Genomic DNA, 21,125 nt, shown 5'->3' with positions numbered 1-21,125 from the left:
ACTAACATCAGTAATAATCTTCATGTCACAATAACAAAATAAGGAAATGAAATAAAAGTTTGATTAAAACCCACCTTTTATAGCTGTAGAGCCACTGAAACACTGACTCAGTGATTGTTTCCAAATACTGAAATAATAACTTGTGAAATAAAATATTAAAACTGAAAGATGTCAAACTGCAGCCATATTACACAATGACATATGGAGATATTTTTATAGATACATGTCTTTTGATGTACTGATAGATGATTTTGCATGAATAAAATAGTTCAGTCTGCATATTGACTTTTATTAACTTGGTGTTCCTAACTTTCATACAATTTCTTAACTTTAAGAGTTAAATTAAGTGTAGCAAGGGTTCAGAAGCAAGGGGAAACGTTACATAAATTCTTAGCGATTGTAGTTTAGGGCCTTTCACACCAAAAGCTTACACACATGGGTTTGCATGTATCAGTATGTAAAGGGGCCTATCTGAGTTTTGTTTCCACATACAACCTGTATGCAAGAACCTCTGAGTACCTGCCATAAATACTTATTCTGGATCCTCCTGATCCTTTTTGCATGAACTCACTAACTGCCTCCTCTCTTACAACATTATTTCCTGGAGGAAGAAGGAAAATTTGAACATGTAAATTGTTCACCAAACAATTCTGTTGTGGGAATATAATTCTTCTAAGACTCCTGCATTTGCACATTTCCTCCTCCCAGATGATGTCAGCAGGCAGAACGAAGATCATGTGAAAACCTTGTTAGGTGCAAATCAGTATTATGTATGGCTATGTCTGCAACTCAGACATAGTTGCAACTCAGACATAGTCTGCAACTCAGACATACTGAGATCATACATTGTATTGAACTAAATTTTCATACACTACACTTGTAGAGTGAAAATTGTCTCTTTGTATGTGTGTAGTATATCTTGCTTCTTGTCCTATGGTGGCTTGAGTATCTTCTCTATCCCCAAAGGGATCATAATCTGAGCATAACACTTGGATGGCAAGAGAAAGAAGGGGAAATTAAAAATAATTCCTTTCCACACATTAATATCTTTTGTACATACTGTTGCCTATTTCCCCAAATACATTTTGTTCTATGTTCCGCTATCACCCACCCTTAAAATGGTTCTAAAACACACCCTAGAACTCTGTTTTTGACTCTGCACACTGGCTTTTTATAAAGCTTGCTGTATGAGGGAAGTGCCAAGTGACAACTGATGGCATAGCAGCAACTAATGGAAAGAGGAGTTAGCTGTGTTAGTCTGAAGGTGCAAAATAGTAAACAGTCCAGTAGCACCTTTAAGGCTAACCAGCTTTATTGAGGCATAAGCATTCGAGAACCACAGCTCTCTTCGTTCTAAGTAGATACACACATAAGTAAGTCCCATTTTATTCAGTGGGGCTTACTACTAAAAAGTGTCTTTGAATTGCATCCCAAGTGACTTAAATGCTGTTGTGTTTCTAAAGTAACTATCTATATAATGGTGGTACATATTGAGCTGTTAGAACTTTTGACTATTCCTAAATGCACAGCGTTTCATCAACGTAAATTATTTTGCAGTAATCCACATGTTTAGGTTTTCACTCTCTGCACCCTGTTCTTTGGTCCATGTGTGATTGTAAATCAGAATGAAACCTTAACTAGTCATGTTACCAAAGTGAGTGTATTGCTATTTGTTACATTCTTTTGAAGCATTCTTTAAATAGATGTATGAACTGTGAACTGTTAGATGGAATCAAAGCTGCTGGCAAAATCCTTAACAGTTTCCACACTAAAATCAAGTTTATTTGAACACTCTGCATGTCATTTTAAGTGGCCTGTTTGGTTGATGTCCTTCACTATTACATGTCTCCCCTCCTCCCACATTATGCATGACATATTTTTTAAGGTGACCAAATACCAAGAGATTAACTGCATTTGCAAAGAAGAAACCAAAATGAACTGTTTTGACCGGTTGTTTCAAAAATCTGCTTTTTAGGTATTTTGGTAATCAAGATGATGACAATCCTTCCTGCAAAAAACTTCAGCCCACAGTTTGCAAGAAAGTGGATAGCATCATTAGGACAGTATTGATAAGCAGCGAAAAAGGGTGTAAATCAGGGGAGTAGGCTGTTACTGCAGTGCAGATGCTAGCTTGCTTCTAGCAGCTGGCACAGATGCAAACCTGAGGTGATGTCAGGCTGTGTTGGATGCTAGAGTTCACTGTCTAAGTAAAGCATGGTATAGTCTGCTGTGTCTTTCTTAATGTGAATGGCTTTCTGATGCAACCTGCTCCCTTGGGACAACCTTAACTAAGCTTTTACACTTCAGAAATACAGAGGGAAAACACTAGGATATCTGCCAGTTGCAACATAGTTCTTATAAAAACCAAAGATACATATCTGAGAAGTTTTCAATGAGGTATCTTCAAAATTTCTATTAAATAGAAAGAAAACAGCAAATGCAAGAAATATCTAAATATCCTTGTTTCTGTTGAAAATATATCCTGCAAGTCCCTATGCATGTTTCATCTCAATTTTGTAGAATATTTGTTACCATGAAAGATCACAAAGTTTACAGGATCAGTTGAGAAAGCAGAACTAGTTGTTTTAGTTTTCAAGATTGTGAGCTACATTGATGCAATTCTTGAACATTTTAGTACTGTATTTGACAACTTGAAGGATGATCCTAACTGGTCAATTTACAATAAAATCCTAAGCAAAGGTACTCCAGTCCAAGCCCATTGATTTCAGAGGGCTTAGGTTGGAGCGACTCTGCTTAGAATTTCACTGTTAGAATCCTAAAGATGTCTATTCAATGGGACTTACTCCCAGGAAAGTGTTTTTAGGATTGCATTGCCAATCCCTCTCCTTAACATAATGCTTTGCACATACGAGAGAGGGGCTAATAGAGGAGGAGGCCACTAATGTGGAGACTGAGCATGGTGTATTGATTAGAATATCGGACTGGGATCTGGGAGAACCAGGTTCAAATCCCCACTCTGCTATGGAAGCTCGCTGAGTGATCTTGGGCCAGTCAGAAACTCTCAGCCTAACCTACCTCTCAGGGTTGCTGTGGGGGTAAAATGGAGGAAAGGAGAATTCTGTAAGCTATCTTGGGTCCCTGTTGAGGAGAAAGGCGGGGCATAAATAAAGTAAGTAAATAAATAAAGCAGTACAGTGGTCTCCTACTATAAGGGAAGAAATGCATATGGAGGTGGACTGGGTCATACCCTAGGTGTGTTTGCATGGTTTGGTTGACTGTATTTACTGATTTATTTTCCTGATAGTTCTGCCTTTTATTTGCTAGATCAGCATATGCTCTGCTCCAAGATTCAAATCACTCCCATAATTCATCAGCCTCTGAGGGGGACCACATGAGACAGAGATTTTCTGTAACATCACATCCAAGGTTACCTTACCTCATTGCCTCTGATGGGTACAATGTCACAGTTCTAAGATTTTGTGATCGTTTTTCACCGTCAGCATTTCTGAGGTCATTGCTGCTTGATTCAACGCAGAGACTTGAAAAACTACGCCAGAGTCTGATTGCATCTAAGGTACTGTTGCTTTGCTGGTTTTCTACTGTTGTATAGAATTACAATTAGGGTCCCCAGATACTTGCCTGAAAATGGTATCTGCTCACAGAAATGTAGTGCATGTAGTCTAGCATTGAGCCAAACTACATGCACTGTGCTTTATGCTCTGCCCCTCCACAAATCTTGTACTCTCCTTCTGGCATGCTCTCATGCAGAGTTAAAAGGGCTGCTAGTGAAAGTAGATAGAGGAGATGGTGACTAGTGGAGGGACATAGTGGAACTTCACTGCAACTTCACAGTGCTGTGGCATGTGTAAAGGGATAGGGGACAGCAGCCTAACTTACACCAGCTGATGCCATTAGCTGCTTTCCCCCATTTTTCTTCGGAGGTAAGAAGTCAGAGCTAGGTGACAAGAGATGAATTACACAAGGACGCGCACATGAAGGGAGTCACAATGTTAGCCTGGAAGCTGAGTTTTAAGAGATCAGAAGGATTTGTCAATTTCCCCTCTCAACTGAGCCTGCAAAGATAGCTCCTCAGAAGATTTGCTAATTTCCCCTTTGCCTCTTGAAGGCTCTGTCAGTTTCCCCTCCTCTTCTAGGAGGTGAGTTCTTTTCTCTGGGGTCTTTCAAAGTAAATGCTTATGAACTGATATTTATTTTAATAAATTATAAGTGCAATCCTAAGCAACTCTTCTAAGTCCATTGAAGTCAATGGGATTACACTGTGTATTTCTTAGCTTTTCCTTCTCTAGTTTATAGTATGTCTAAAGTCTTAATCAGTTGTCCTGATAATATTTTGTCTGTCATAAATTCCTTCCCTTTAGCCCTGTCATCTCAGTCCTGTGGTTATGTACTAAAAATAAACTTTTGTTACTTACAAATAACTTACAGTAAAGTCTGCATGAAATTGCACCCTATGTTTATATCCAAAATATAGTTAACACAGTTTAGTTCTTCATTATTTGAATCATATTGCCACAGGTAGTAACTTTGCTTTCAGGTTTTATTTTTGCTATTTATAATATTCAGCAAGCCATGATAATTGTGTCCTTTACATATTCTTGGCAATATTTCTTGTGATCCTACCATGATGCCAGCTGCAACATACCATTTATGTACACCTTTCAAAAATTCAGAAGAAGCAGATTTATAATGATATTTTTGTATTTCTCAGCCTAAAGGGAAAAGACTGCTGCTGCAATCACTGTCCTCTTTAAGAGTTAGTCTGTTACAGCATCATGAAAACCAAAGTTCTGCCCTCTCTGCGATTCCAAAATTTCTGCAAGATGGGGAAGGAACAGAACAAAATGGAAATATAATAGGCTTTCAGGTATTCAGTATCTCTTTTTAAACTAGTCAGTTGATTATGAATAATATATTTTAGGATAGTATTTTTATCCTAATATTGTATATAAAATCTAATATTTTATCTCTTGGGTTTCCAGCTGTTTCACTGAAGACAGTCTGTGGCATTGATCCTGCCTACAATTTCTGTAGACACGGGGTTGGGGGATGGTAATTTTTACCTACTTCACATAAGAGACCTTTGATCCTCTCTCAAGCTATTCCTGAGGGTTTCCATCCCCCCAGGAGCTGCATTTCAGAGGTCATTTGGGCTGACACAGGGGAGGGGAATTGGTGAAAATGGTCCCTCATGCCCATGGAAATTTTAGGCGGAGTCCAAGCCAGAATGCAAAAATATCAACCATTGCATGGAATCATGCTGTGAAAAAACACTGCCCACCTCTCCATATATTCAGTTCTAAGCATCCAGGAATCCATGATAATGATCAGTTGTAATAGGCAACCACACAAATTGGCCATTCCACTCTGTTCTTATAGAAGGGACTTCTTTTATTCAGTGTTGTTGACAGCCTCTTAAACTATTTATGTGCTTCACTTCATTGTTCCCTTACCCTTCAAAAAAAAGAAGTCTAAATTTGAATATTGAAGTTTGTAATCTACATTTCATATTTCTCTTTCCAATTATAGTTTTACATGGGTAGTCATGATGATCTGTGGTAGAACAAGATTTGAGTCCTGCAGCACCTTAGAGACCAACAAGATTTTCAGAGCATAACCTTTTGAGAGTCAGAGCTCCCTTCTTCAGAAAACTGGACGCAACAGTCTGAAGAAGGGAGCTCTGACTCTTGAAAGCTTACACTTCAAAAATCTTTGTTGATTTCTAATGTACCACTGGTTTCTAATTATATTTGCTACTGCATCAGACTTCTTTCGTTTGGTTCTTTCTCATTTCATAACGTCCATGTTTTTTATACATGTAGAGGTGTACAAAAGATAGCTTTGAGATGTTGTATAATGTTTCTTCTTAATTTAGGATCACGCTGAAGAATCTGATGAAGACAAGCAATTTCAAAGCCATTCTTTTGTTTTTGGGAGTAAAAAAACTGATATCTCTTTAAGTGAAGAAGGCAGGTTGGAATTTGCATCAATGTTTGATACCATTCGTGCAGTGGATGGAACTAGAGAAGAAGACAATGTATCTTTAGAATTGAACTCTATCCAAAAAAATCTACTTGCAGCTTGGAGAGTGGGGATTTCAAGAAGTGTACAAGAAAGAGACACGTTGCTAAGTTGTACCATACATTGCATGATGCACTTTTTTAGCATTTTACGATCTGCAGAAGTTAACTTGGCAAATTTAAATAACTCTGTCAAGGATAATCCATGGATACCATGTGTCTTAAACTGTTTTCAGCAGTTTTTAACCCTCCTGAGTTGGGATGGTAACCACCGACAGACACTGGGACATTTGATCAAGCTGACATTGCATACCCTAAAACTAATGCTTGCTGAACAATGTGGCCAGCTGTTCCCCAGTCATCTTTTGGGAGGATTCTCTTTGCTAAAAATGGTTACTCATTACCTAAATGGTAAAAATTTGCCTCAGTATGCGATACTTCCAGCATTCCTGGAGGTTAACAGCAATGTGGAGCTGGACTGCTTATTTACGCCTGTGTTTCAAGCTATGGATTGGAGCAGCCATCAAAATTATTGTGTGCTAAATTCTGTATTAAATCACACTCCTCCAACTGTAAACCCAGGAGAGAATCCAGAAAAGAGGTAGGATTGTTATCTAATCTACATGGAGAGTTCTTTTAAAATTAAATATTTTAAAATACAGTTTTTACACAACATGAATATGGGCTCTTAACATATTCTGAATATAACATGTTAAATATGCTGACACAGTCACATTCCAAAGAACTAATCCAGACGTAATGGCGTGGTGGTCTTTCAACAGCAAGCTGTGTGTTGTAACGCAAATTGATTTTGGAACTTTCCTCAATACATTAGTGGCCCTTTTGCAAGAAAAAAAACAGACTTGCAACTCTAGTTGTATGGTTCTTTGGATTCTGCCCATTTGTGTTTTGTCTCATAAAATGAGGGTTACAGTATATATAAAGATAAAAAGGGGCGTCCCTGAGAACTCATGTTGAGGGGTTGGGAAATCACATTTTCTGCTTCCGCTCAATTACTTGGTCTAGCTTGCTGGTGCTGCTTCTCTGCCTCCCTCCACCACTGAGTTTTCCTCTTTGTCCTGCATACATTCACTTGGCCCTGTTAACTTGGAGGGAGCACTCCAGAATTGTGTGTGTTTGGCGGGGGGAGAGTTTTAAAGTAAGATTTTTTTGCAAACATGGAGTTCCCAAATTAGATTGCAAGTATTGTTTTCAGTTATTCCTTCAAGTTCCATGTAATATATTACATAATCTGTAGCAGTATTCATCACTCATCTTTGACCAAACGGAAGTGATACAAGGATTGAATACTTTTTGAATTTCAGGTTAACTGTAATGTGGCAATTATTGTATCATCATGTCCTTCGGTATCGGGTACAACTAAACAGGAAAATGCTTAACTCAGATAAGTTGCTGTCTGAAGTACAAATTGTACACAGAGAACCAATTATTGAAGCTCTTACAAGTCATATACAGGCGATTTTACAGTCCTCGGGAGAGAAGCTGGACAAAAGACTGAAGCTTAACTCTGTGACTGGTCAGTACCTTCCAAGAAATTACACTCAGTTGATATTTACAACTGATTGATGGGTCTTATTTCCTACAGGTTTGTACATAACCGTAAGATCTCTTCAGTGTTTCATTGTTGGTTAATTACCAATATATTTATTGTGTTAATTAAATTAGCATAAGGCATTCACTTACTCCATTTTCCTCATGTACTACAAAAAATTGCTACTAGTTAATTCTTGCAAAGTGAACTACCCTTGTAAGGTGTTCACTGCTATTAACCCTTAAATGCCTCCAGTATACATACTCCCCCACAAAAGAAGAGAAGCAGGGTTGGTGGCATGAACACATGGAGGACTGTGGGGAGGACTGCCCCTACTTTCTGCTGAACATGTGTTTGTGCCGCTGTTGAGAGGGAGTTGTGTACATGCAAAGCAAAAAAAAAAAAATCAAGCTGTAGATCATAAGCCTGCTTTTACTCAGAGATGAACTATTTCTCTGAAGCCACTGCTAGAGACCCAGGGAGGCACCCACATTGATAAGAAGGCTAGAGAGAGGACTTGATCCATAAGTGTTGTTTTAGGATTTCCAACCTGCACCACCATTGAAAGCTGGAAGCCATCTTTCTAGAGCATCAGCAGCAATGGTGGTTGCAGGAATATCTAGAGGACTGGAGAGAGAATTCTAAAGAACATCTGCTCCTACTTTGTGACTTCCTTATTGACTTTGTATTTCTGAAGAAGGATGTTTATTTAGGATAATCTGAAACAATTTTCAAATCAATTATATTTGGTGGGTTTTTTAAAAAAAATTGTGAGTTAACTAAAGGTTATCTACTCCAGTGGCTGATTAATATAGTAGGTTTTTGAAGCAAAAGAGGGTTAAGCTCTGGATTTTCGCAATTTGATTTCTTTTTTTAAGGTGAGGAGCAATTTCTGATAGGGTCTTATCAAGAATCTGTGGAGATATGGGAGAAAGCTCTTCAAGATACCAAAGGAAAAGGTAAGGGGGTAAAAATATTCAGTGTTTGGGCATCGTCCTAGTGGAGAAAATATTATGCATTTCACTTGCATTAGCACAGAGGTCTTATAAATCTGATTTTTAAACTTCAATGCAACATTGAAATGATGGTTTATAATTTGGTGTACTTGATAAAATCTAGTACATTTTCCCCATATAGTACTTTCCCCCCCTATCTTTCTTCCAAGAAGCATAATGCAGCATACATGATACTCTCTTCTTGATTCTCCCTTCCTCATTTTATCCTCACAAAAGCCCCGTGAGATAGGCTAGGCTGAGGAAGAGTGGTTGGCCCAAGGTAACCCAGTGAGCATCATGGCTAAATTACTCTTCCTGTTTTTATGCTTTGCTGCTATTGTTTATTAATTGTTGATTGATACTCCTGCTGCTTGATATGCTATTTGTGGTACTAGAAGTTGTCCTTTGTAAATATTCTCATTATGTATTTCTTCTGTGATTGTACATCTGCCCGGAATGGGTATAGCGTAACACACAAAATATTTTAATTGTTTTTATCCATTAAATATCCAGGGTTATATTTTAATCCTGGAAAATTCTTTTCTTGTTTACTACAGGAAAGAGAACACCTTTTCTTCAAACTCGATACTACCTTGCTATATTATATTGTCATCTATATTACTACAGCTTGAGGGAGGCTCAAGGTCTGTGTGATCATCTAGTCCGTGAACTGCTAAAGCGAACGAATATTTCTGTAAATGAGAATGATGATGATATTTCAGGTATGTGAATTCAGAATATCACAGTTGAATAAAAGAAGTTATTTATATTGAATTAATACATGGCATGTAATTTGTCATGTCGGCCATCGTTAATAGGTCTTTTAAAAGTCCATGCTTAGAACTAATGCTTTTTATCATTTGTATACTGGAAATAGGTTCTCAGTGGACTTAGAAAAGTGTAACTCTGTTGAGGATTGCCCTGCTGAATTCTTAATATCTTTTAACTTTTGTAACTAACATTTTATCACATGCTATATATGTACCATTTCATTATAGATGCTGAACTCGTGATAAGAAATGTCCATACTGAGGCTATCCTGGCAGTGGTCCAGTCTCTGGCACGGTTCATGGCAGCCTACTTCACTGATGGGCCACTGTTTGTGCTTCCTCCGCATAATGTTGATGTGTTACCTCCTCTTCATATCAGGCCAGGTATTCTGTCCATGTTGTTATGATTTAGTGCCATAAGGCATCACTTTCCAGTTACTGTTCAGTATTACTGAGTACCAAAGAATTTAGGACTGGTAGATGCTGTGGCACTGGGTGGTGGCGGTTATAGAATCTGAGACGAACAGTAAATCGTACAACTGTGGTAAATGACATTCTGCATGATGATGTCACTTCACGCTTGTTCTTCCTTCCAAATAAAGAGGCATAAGCCTGAGTTGCAATCCATATAGATCAGTTAAACCACAAAGGAACTTAGGGATGGTGGAACTAAAAACATCTTTTGTATCCCAGACAGGTGTCCTCGAGTTGTCCCACTGCAGCATTCCAGAATCGCCAGTGCTGTTAGGGATCACGGCCTGTCTTGTGTCTGGACAGTTGAATATGCTCTTGACTTGTTTCTGGTCAGTGGACTAATTCCAGAAGCTGTGTGGCTAGCACATAAGCTTGGAAACTGGAAGATGTCTATTTCAATTGGTGTGGCTTTTAATCATTATTGTCAAAGTAATAATGACTTTTCAAGGTGAGTCATTTTCATATAAATGATGAAACTGATTTCTGTTGTATTATTTTATTTACCTAACTTGTTATAGATTTATCACACCTCAGCATGTAAGGCTTTTAACTGAGTGCTTTAAAAATAATTTCTTTTGTTGATTATTTTAAAAAGGTCAATTTTTTTATTTTTAATGTTATTTATAGTCTGCCTTTCTAACTGGGACTCAAGGCAGATTACTCAGTGTAAGGCCATGCAATCAAAACTGGGATGTTCAATAAACAGTGTAGTAGGATATGTGTGGCAGAAATTTGAAAAGAATCATAAAATTCAAATACAAGAATAAAGAGATGAAACGTTACTGAAATAAAGTATAAGAAATTTGACATTTGACATAAGAAATTTGACCTATTAGGTGATGCAGAAACTACCCAGTAAGTTCATATCTGCATCCACAGACAGTACCTAGTAGTATAGTCTACGGTCCCTGTCACTTTACCAAAACATCTCTCTGAATGATTTCTTCACAGCACATCCTATTGCCCAAGTAAAAAAGCCTTCCTGATTAATTTAGTTTTACATAGTTTGTAGAAAACCAAGAGAGTGGGAACTTTTCTGTCCTCTTCAGGCAGGCCTTAGTGTAAGGCCCGCTACAAGGCTTTGTGTGGAACTTGCTTGCCTCTGAAAGTGGTGTCTCACGTTCTATCCTTCCAGTGGTTGTACAACTTAGCCAAGTCAATACCTGCAGTAATCCAACAGTGTTGCTGAGCTAAATAAGAACCGCCTCTTGGCCACTCAGCATGACAGATCTGCATCTAGTAACTGACATATGGGCACCTCCCCTACAAGTATATGTGTCAGTAGCAAAGGGTACTGAGTGGGAGAGAACTTGTCTTGCTTCTTCAGATCATGTGTGTTTTTACAAAATGTACCTGTGAATGTTTCTGACTGTGGCTGTGCATGCATAGATCCCACATGCCATAGAGGCCATTCAGAGAACAACAGTTATTTTATGTACCTTTCTTGTTATACTTTCAGGTCACAAAAAGTAGAATTATGCTTGCCACAGTACTTGACTCCAACACAAATTTTTCAAGAAAAATTACAGTCTTTTATGGGCCAGCCTGCCAGTGTTGAAACAACAAATGAAGGAAAATCAAAATACAGACAATTTACAGGTGTGCCATCTCTGCCTCTGAGTTTGTTTTATATTAAGTCTGTTGTGCATAGTATTACATAGTTATACAAATACAATAATTTTATGCAAACAATTGTCCTTTTCCATGGTCAAGGTAGACCAGATATGCTAATGTCTCTTATTCTGTAGCCATTTTAGGCTTCTGCTGCTATACAGTCCTTTCATTCTTCTGCATGTTTCGAAGGAATCTATGGTTTAGTTCTCACTGAGGAAGTAAACGTGTCTTGATTATATCACTTTAGATTGAAGGTGGAGGTTCAAATGAATGGTGTTCTCTGTGCAGGGACCTTCTTTGTGTGCAAGTATGACCTAAATCTAGTTTTATCTCATCATTGAGATCTAAGCTTATATGGTGTTATGTACCTATTTAGGCTGAAATCCAACAAAGCCATGGGCTTTATGGTAGAAAAAACTGGATTATGGTAGAAAAAAATACCATAAACCAAGCCAGAGATGTCCTCCATATACATGTACAGGCAGCTTTGAGGAATCAAGCCTAAGAATATGGGAGGGGGGTGATCACTGGCCGGTGATGGATCTTAATTCACTTCCATATGTTTTAGTTTCAAAAATGTATATAATAAAAACAAGTACTTAAAAAAATTAAGATATCAGTATGTTAAGACTAGAATAAGGGACCTGAAACTGACAGGTATATTTTGAATAAAATCAAGTCTGTAAGTGCATCCCCCCAAGTAATATGTTGGGAGTGTAAATTTACAAAATGCTGTTTTGAGTCACATGTAGTGCCTAACTTGTAGACAGAAGAAGACAAGCTACATTTTTTCTGTGATAAATGAATTGCTAGCTTTAGCAGTACATGTTGTTAAGAAAGACCAATTAAAACGTTTGCTTTAATTGAGAGTCAGATTGGTGTAGTGGTAAAGAGCTCAGGACTCTAATTTGGAGAACTGGGTTTGATTCCCCACTCCTCCACTTGAAGCCAGCTGGGTGACCTTGGATCAGTCACAGCTTCTAGAAGCTCTCTCAGCCCCATCCACCTCACAGGGTGTTTGTTGTTGTGGGGATAATAATGACATACTTTGTAAACTGCTGAGTGGGTGTTAAGTCATCCTGAAGGGTGGTATATAAATCAAATGTTATTATTGTTATTATTACTTGTCTTTTCTTTAGATCCTATTGAAGAAGAAGATGCAAATGTGCTTTTTAAATCAGTTGAAGAAATATTAAAAGCAGCTGTTATGGCAGATGCAGACATTCTCTCCGAGATTTTTCAGCTCTTGATGGACTGCGCCAAGGACCTTAGCAGAAAGTTCTACAGTTTGGTGCCCGAGGCTTTGTATCTTCCTGCACCACCCTTATACTGTCCTCAACCAGCATTTCTTCTTTCTGAAGTAAGCAGCTTTAGGAGATGTATGCATGGAGCTGAAGGTTCAACTCCAGTTTAGACATTAATTTTGAAAAGTGATTTGATTCAGACACTTTGAACTGATTTAGAAACATTTACTGTAGAAAGATATTAAACTCATTGCCTTGCCATGTAACACAGTACAATAACTATTTCACTTATTTTAAATTGTTAACTTTTGAACTTTAAATGTTTTTTACAAACAGAATAATAGAGAAAACTAAAGCATTAACCATGCATCTGGAAAGTAAAAGAGACTGAAAGAAAAATGCATACTTTAAAAAATATTTTATTTATGCACTCTAATTCTTAGTCATATTGAGAAAATGAATTTAAGGTCAGACAAAGCTCTTTATACACATCCTATTATATAAAAGGCAAGCCGTATTGGCGATGACTCACTTCTTATCCTCGTGCAGGCGCATTACCGACAACTGTGGCCTTGAGGCTGCTGCAGAGTGCCCACTTGCTGCCAGGAGGAGGCCTGCCAAATCAACAGCCTTGGCACTCCTCTCCGTGCCTCCTCTCAGGTCTCCAGGCTGCTGCTGCAAAGCACCCACCTGCCCCCAGGAGGGAGACCGCCAGCCCATTGTATTTTTTCACACAACGGGCATTGTTGCTAGCATTTACATAAAAGGACTTGCAAACACTAGTGTTGCCAACTGGCATAGTTCAAGTCTCATTGTCTTTTATCTCCTCTAATATTAAATATTTTGATTTTTTTTATTAATGCAAAGTTTATTGATAAAAGACTCCAGGAACAAAACAATACATCTGTAGGCCCAGGTTTTTAATTTTATTAATCATATTAAAATGGCTAAATGCCATTTGTGCGTGCGCACACAGACATCCCTTTCAAATTAAGCTTCTTTTCCTCCCCTAGTCCTCACATCTTTCTTTCTTGGTCAACATAATCTCCATGGAGTCCAGCACCTTAGTTCTCTGTCTTTTCTTTCACAAAGCCCCACAAACTTAAGAAATAACTTAGTCTGTTTAGGATGAATGGTAAAGTGGCAGCAAATCAGTGCAACAGAAACACGAGAAATTTCATGTCTCAGGTAAAAAATTCCTCACGCTGATGCCTTGTTACTGGACTGTGGGTGGGCAAACTTCTATACGAACACCAGAAAGACTCCTAGGCACTGCCTACCAGTCTCTCCTGTCCTTCCTTGTTTTCTTTTCAAGTGGCTCAGTGGGAAACGTAGTTTGTCCAAATACAGCTGGAGGAGGGGTGAGCCCCCACTACCCTCAAAATAATTACCCAGGTGCCTGATTACAGAACCAGTTACCACTTTTTGTGTTCAGTGGTTTGATGAGGTGCAAGACAACCAAGAGATTTTAGATTTGGGTTCTGTCCTGGTCCAGTGAACAAACTCTCTGAAATGTTTTTACAGGCAGATTCAATTTGAGACCCTAGTTACATGAATGGTGATTCATTGAAAAAAATCCACTGTTTAAAGGGGAGGGTGTAATTTTTTAATGAGCAAAATTAACCGCAGAATATTTTGCTTGCTGTTTCTTTTCCAGAACACGCTATGTTCGTTTTCCTTCTGAAATAACTAGCTATTCATTTCAGTAATATAAGAAGAGCCATAGTGAATAACTCCATTTATTTAATGTTTTGCATGCCTGTCCTTGTGCCAGTGTGGGCTTCAGAGAGATACTGTGATCCAGTGCAGGAGCTCCGATGGGCACATGGACCTCCCCTGCCTAGGATGGTGTCTGTGTTTGTCTAGCATTGATAGTTTTGTAGATTGAAATAACATCAGTGTATGCCGACAGCTGGACTGCAGTGAAAAATCTGCACAGTGTTCATTTATTTCTCTGAAAACTTTAAAATTTTGCAATATTCAGGAAGAATACACTGATTTACCACTAAGAATAGAGAGGGATTGTCGGCAGAAGGTTTCTGGAGTGGTTCAACGCATTCTTCTGCTTTTCCGAGCTGCTCACTGTTCTTTCCCTGCTGCTCAGTGGTATATTGTGCAGCTGAAACAGGCCCGAAAAATAATGCAAAAGGTATGTTAATGACATTGCTCTTAACTTTACATATTGATGCTAATTTGCTGAAGGCAACATTTTAGAAGTCAGAACCTTATAGTATGCTCCCAAATACAGCTGGAGCAGACTTGAGCACTCACTACCTCTCTAAATAATTTCTTTACTTTGCTGATGTTTTGTTCCAATAATTTCCATTGTGGGGCAGGCTACCTAAAGATCCAGATAGTTTGAACCTCTTTCTGCAAAGAAAATGTCACATTCATGATGTGCCATTTTGTTCCACCAGTCAAGGATAACAATTGGTCTCTTTTAATGAACCTTATTAGATTCATAATGTAAAGTGATTAATTTAATATAGTATATACTTTGGAAAGTTGGTGCTTTCCTAATGGTTTTAGGATTGCCTCAGATTTGTGCCTTTCAGAATTAGGACTGTGTTCCCCTTCCCCATGTTACCTTATGCTTTCACAAAGAAGAGGGAAAAGAAGCATGTCATACATAGTACATTCTAGCTGCTTCCACTGTTGTGTCCCCTATGCTGATGGTCTTCAACCCATGGGTCTGGAGTTGTGGGTTATGGAGGCCTACCTCCTGGATTGTAATCCTAATCCTTTCTACAGCTACTGTTTTTTCCTGCTTTTTAGAAAGGCACGCTGCTAGTATGTTTGCACAGGTAACAAAGGCACCATGCTTCCTTTTGCACACTCACTGTGAAGATCTGCAGAACAGAGGTCTAAGCAGTAGAGAGGATACTTCTATGGCTCTGACCCCTGGCTTGTTCCACATTATGATATACCTCCTGGTGCTTGGCTTCTCTGTCCAGTACCTAGCTTTCTTGATATGTTGCCCATGGTCCTGGCCTTGACATTGGTAAGATCATAACTCTGGTTCTCATTCCTGTCACATGATTACTTTGTAACTACTTATTACAGGCTTGAGTCCAGTCTGCCATCTGGAACCACTGAAGACCAGTGCCATATGCAATTGCAGCAGTTAGCTTAGAAACGAGTCTGCCTTTTGAATACTGATAGTGAAAATGAGAAGAAGAGAGAAATACATATTGCTGGGAGTGGGTCTGAAGAAGACTCTTTTGAATCCGTTGTTGTTTTGGTTTTGCTTGTTGTTATCCCCCTTCTGCCACTCACTTATTGTGCTTTACCTTTTTCTCCTCTTACTATCTCCGATCACCGTGGCCTACTCAAACTACTATGGTTTACATATTTTCTCTGGCCATCTCCTTTCTCTCTCTTGTTCCTTCTCTGTGTCTTGCCTCTTCCTGTGTTATTTACCTCTCTGTGTCCTGCCTCTCCCTGCATTTCTTAATAGAAGCAGATTTCCAGTGCAGTCATGAGCAAAGTTGTAACCACCTACGTTCACTGAAGTCAGTTGACTTAGGATGTAACCTAACCTGCTTGGAGTTGCACTTGGAAAAGAAGAGGGTGGGGTCTCAAGGAAAGATATCTAGGAATAGATGTTCTAACATGATGAACTAAATCGTCCTCTCTACCTTTTCTTTTTCTTTCTCCACTTTCAGATTCGCAAGAAAGGTGCTCTTCCATTGTTAAACGCTCTTCCTGAAAATTTGCTTAATTATTCTAAATCTCATATGGTATTTTTTAGACCTACATCATCTGGAGACAGTGGATTTGATGATATTTCATGTAGGATAATAGGTTTGTATATGAAAAGCAAAGAAGGAGATCAGATTGGAGGGATGAAACTTGTCCCGTAACATCATTTGGGATTTTTTCCCCTAAGTTTATTGTCCACTAGCCCAGCCAAGGAACTAGAAGGTGGCAAGGACCATTTGTCAAGCTCCATGTTGTTTCAGTGATGGCATATTGCAGAGAAATAACTTTGTTTCCCTGTGACTTGTAATTGTTGTGCTAGGTATTATATTATGAAGAATAGTTTGTTTCTTTTGCTAAAAAGAAAATGCAAACAAAGGATTGGGTCCTCAGCCCCAGTGCTTTCTATTTTAAGCCCTTCAAATAATGGATGCATGAGGTTGAGAGGCTTTCAGGAATCAGGAGCATTCGCTGAAGCTATGATGGAACACATGTTGAACACAAGCAGCTCAGTTTTCTCAGGAAATGAAGAATTTCTTTTTGGCAGCAGTTACAGTACATAAAGCAGTACTGAGGAACCAGGGGGTTACGAAGCTTCCTACAAACATCCCCAAGCTGAACATAGATTTTGTTCATAGATCCAGAGGAGTTAGCCATGTTAGTCTGTACTAGCAAAATAGAAAAGAGTCCAGTAACACCTTTAAGACTAATCAACTTTACTGTAGCATAAACTTTCAAAAACCATAGTTCTCTTCGTCAGATGCATCCGCATAGATTTTGTTGACAAATATTTGGTTCCCCCAGGTCCCTGATAAAATGTCACCTGATGCAAAATTATCATTAGACACAAACATTAATACATTAAAAAACATAAAAATATTAATAAAACATTATAAACTATAACAGAGGGCAGGCTGCATTATTTTACATTATATTTACCTCTGGGAACAGGGCTTGATTAACTTAGTATCTGGAAGTTGTAACAAGCAATTTAGAGCACAGTCCTGAGAGGAGTTACACCTAAGTCCAATAAAGTCAATGGGCTTAGGAGGATGTAACTCTTTGTAGGGTGGCACTGTCAATTGCTTCACTGCCTTCTGTGTACTAATCCTGTTTTGTTATAGGAAATTCTGTTGTGTGTAGTTTGTTTTCTTAAAAATTCTACCCTGATTTGAGATTTATTGACAAAACATGCCACAGAAATTTAGATAAGCCAATACCATTAAAGAATCCACAGTAGAAATGTTCTTTTCAATGCTATTTATTTATTTACTTATTTTTATTTTATGTAACTGAAGTATTTAAATGAAAAGGTAGAAAAAACTGAAATGTGTGTTTTGCATTCCTCTTTACTCAATGAAATAATTGTGTCTGTCTTTCTTTAACAGAGTGCTTTAGAGAACTGTGCGCTTTATGTTGGATGCTTCATGTTCGAGAAAGGTTGTCATACAGTTGCAGACAGTACCAAACTGCAAGAGAGAAATCAGAAAATTGGAAAGTAATTATAATGTATAAACATTTTATCCCATGAAATCTGATACAGTATTTTAGTTCCTCGCTCATCTTAAAAGTCTACTGAATACCTAGTTTCAAACTATACATGGCAGTGACTGACTCACTCATTCCCCACTCGTGTATGGGGAGGGGAGACCAGTTCAAAGAGAGTAAGGGATAACTGAATGGGAGTGCAGAACTCTCCCTGTCCTCTGGCACTTCTCTCCTAGCTGGTCTGACTAGGAGATTGCAGGGAAGTAAGCCATGGCAGCTGGTGATGGGGAGAGAATTCAGCCCTCCTCATCCTTGTACACCTTCTGTTCTTAGACTGAGTTCCCATATTCCATTTTATATTTGATTTGGACAGACCCAGGTTTAAACAAACAGATCTGCTTTGACATATATTTTGAGAGTTACAGTGCAATACTATGGAGAGTTATTCCGGACTGGAGTAATTCTGACTTTAAGACTACCGGATTTCAGATTGAATGTTAAACCACTTAGTTGGTTTCTTGTCTTATTAGGAGAGTGGAACTCCTGAATTTGATGCCTGTGTAGTTGAGCACTGCCTGAATGCATTGGAATGGGCTTGCCGAATGCTTCCTTTTGCTAGGTTCATGAATGTTGAAGAACTCGTCCAGGATATCATTCTCAGTCTTACTGGAGAATTGCCACCAATTCAAAAGGTAAGGTTACTGAGTCAGAAAATAGAGAGTATTACAGTTTATCTTCCTTATATTTTCCATTTCACGTTTATAATTATGTTTGTTAAAATAATTTCCCAAGAAATTAAAGTGATCACAAAACTCATGTTTTTGTACAGGTGGCAGAAATTTTGGTGAAAGCATTTCCTAACTCTGAAGATGTAAGGGTCCCATTAAGGGATAAATATAATGCTCTGCTCCAGCGACTTAGACATTGTGCAGTCAAAGGTAATATACATGATGTTGAGAGAAACACAGCTTGGACTAATAACAGCCTAGCTTTTCATAAAAAATAGCTCCTTGGACAGTGGAAGTATAACAATACTGACCAAGTTGTGGTGAAGTTGTTACAAATCAGGGGTCCCCAAGCATGTTGAGCCTGTGGACACTAGGAGTGTGCGTTTCAGGTTTCCGATTCGGGTAAAATACCCAAATCGGACCTGATCTGTAAAGATTCAGGAATCCCAAATCAAAGCTTTCCCGAAGCATTCAAGAAGCTTCGGGGCCCAAGTTTAAAGGGCCCTTTCCCTGCCTCTTGCAAGCGGCAGGGCCCTTTAAACATCCCAGCCCCAGTCCCCCCCCCCACTTACCTTGGCTCTGCCGCTTGCTGCAGGTCACTGCAGCCACAGAGGCAGCGGGGTGGTGCAGCAGCAGAGGCTCTGGCCTTCCCCACCACCATGTGGGGCTCTGTGCTGCCGGATCCAGTCTTCCTGGCCACCCTGCATGCCACTGCGGCCCAGAAGGAGGTGGCATGGCAGCAGCAGTGGCGGCTCCGGCCCTACCCGCAGCCCTGCGGGCCTGCACAGCAGCAAAGGAGGCTGAAAAGGCTCTTCCTGCCCCTCAAATGGCCGCTGCGGTGGCCATTTGAGGGGCAGGAAGAGTCAGAGGAGGTGGCTCTTGCCTTTCCCACCGCCCTGCGGGCCTGTGCAGCAGCGGAGGAGGCCAAAAAGGCCCTTCCTGCCCCTCAAACGGCCGCTGCGGTGGCCATTTGAGGGGCAGGAAGGGTCAGAGGAGGTGGCTCTTGCCTTTCCCACCGCCCTGCGGGCCTGTGCAGCAGCGGAGGAGGCCAAAAAGGCCCTTCCTGCCCCTCAAACGGCCGCTGCCACAGCCATTTGCAGTAACCAAAAAATGGTTGCTGCAGCTGACATTCAGTCACACAGAGAAGATCCTTGTGAAGTGGTAACAGCTGGTGCCAAAACAATGTTTAAAAAAATCTGTACAGCTAATCAAATTTCCAATGGTGAATCAGGAGCTTTGCTGGGAAAAGCGCCACCAGGCCCCACCCACTTTCTTAAAACCCTTGGCAGCCTCCAGGAAAGATGCCAGCAGGCACCAAAGTGCTCATAGGCACCTCATTGGGGGACCCCTGTTATAAATGGAAAATCTGGATGTGATGGATTTTCTTTGTTGAAAAGGAGAATATGAATTAAGTAAATAAACAATGTGAAGTGGCGTTGCACATCTGGTACATTTGAAACTGATGCTTAGATTAAGTCAGGGAGCAGTCTCATAATGCAATCCTAGGAAGAATTACTCCAGTCTAACTCTATTGATTTCAATGGGCTTAGATTGGAGTAATTCTTCTTAGGATTGCACTGTCAGTCATGATGGCTAATTAATATAGGCTCTGTAGCAATAACAACAAATTCTCCGTGTATCTTTATGGTTAGGCCCCAACAGTGAAAAATCAATGTCTACTGTCATAGAGAGTGCTCACAAAGTGAATCTGAAAACATTAAAACGTGTGATAAGGAATATAGGGCCCAATCAAAGAAGTATCTGGGAGCCACCAGAAGAGGAGATGCAAGATTTTGGAACTTGCTGCTATGACGGACTCTCTTTGGGAACTAGCCTCAGCAGAAGCACAGTGTCTGATATGGGGAACCCTCAGGTTTACAGTGATGCTGAAACAGGGGACTCCGTTTCTGAAGCTTTGCTGATGGAGGAAGCAAGAAAGAGTATTCCTTCACAGATGCAAGAAGATTACAGGTAAAAATTTGTAATATTTCAGAATGTAGCTTAGTTCTGCCTTCCATCCCTTTGTTCATGTTAGAGCAGCAACCTTGGAACAGTCTCATGCTACTCTCCAAACCCCATTTAAGGGTTCTGCTTTCTTTTAGCTAAACCAGTGCTTGGAGATTATGTGGAATCCAAGGAGGGAGAGCACCAGGATGCCAGATCCCATTTAAAGGAAAATGTTTGTTTTCTCTCCTTGAAAAATATAATGAAGCATATTTAATAATACATATATTTTCTGAAATTACATTTGAAGAAAAAAAAAAAAGATCGAGAATCTCATGCAGTTTATTCCAAAGTGGGTATTTTATTGTTTTTGGCTTTCCTGCTAAGTTTGCATTAGCTTGAAGGACATCATTTGCACAGTGCAGTACTCATTTAGGAGTTGCCATTACGGCTATAAAGCCGAAATCACCTCCCTTCTTCCTAGAGCTATAAGAAATAACATTTTGTGGGCAGCCCACAAGGTCCATTTCACTCACTGAGTCAATTGTCAAAATCCCCATTTACCAAGTACTCTGGATGGGCATTCCCACTACCAGATCATAGATGCAAGCATTGCTA

The 21,125-nt window shown here is 39.4% G+C and overlaps 1 protein-coding gene across 1 annotated transcript in view; it reads left to right on the top strand.

The window, feature by feature from the left end:
• Positions 1-21,125, top strand: part of CPLANE1 (ciliogenesis and planar polarity effector complex subunit 1) — a 74,529-nt gene that overhangs the window by 9,159 nt on the left and 44,245 nt on the right. Inside the window, exons 11-26 of the mRNA XM_054986692.1 lie at positions 3,286-3,535; positions 4,691-4,846; positions 5,855-6,600; positions 7,325-7,536; positions 8,430-8,510; positions 9,104-9,268; positions 9,545-9,700; positions 10,010-10,238; positions 11,250-11,389; positions 12,544-12,764; positions 14,633-14,797; positions 16,314-16,452; positions 17,736-17,845; positions 18,366-18,527; positions 18,665-18,773; positions 20,216-20,534. Coding sequence (XP_054842667.1) covers positions 3,286-3,535; positions 4,691-4,846; positions 5,855-6,600; positions 7,325-7,536; positions 8,430-8,510; positions 9,104-9,268; positions 9,545-9,700; positions 10,010-10,238; positions 11,250-11,389; positions 12,544-12,764; positions 14,633-14,797; positions 16,314-16,452; positions 17,736-17,845; positions 18,366-18,527; positions 18,665-18,773; positions 20,216-20,534 — 3,360 coding nt within the window. The remainder of the gene's footprint in view (positions 1-3,285; positions 3,536-4,690; positions 4,847-5,854; positions 6,601-7,324; positions 7,537-8,429; positions 8,511-9,103; positions 9,269-9,544; positions 9,701-10,009; positions 10,239-11,249; positions 11,390-12,543; positions 12,765-14,632; positions 14,798-16,313; positions 16,453-17,735; positions 17,846-18,365; positions 18,528-18,664; positions 18,774-20,215; positions 20,535-21,125) is intronic.

This window comes from Eublepharis macularius, chromosome 8 (genome assembly GCF_028583425.1).
Source record: "Eublepharis macularius isolate TG4126 chromosome 8, MPM_Emac_v1.0, whole genome shotgun sequence".
In the NCBI taxonomy this organism is placed as follows: Eukaryota; Metazoa; Chordata; class Lepidosauria; order Squamata; family Eublepharidae; genus Eublepharis; species Eublepharis macularius.
The sequence above is the reverse complement of the archived record's forward strand: the minus strand, read 5'-3'. Positions and strand labels throughout refer to the sequence as shown.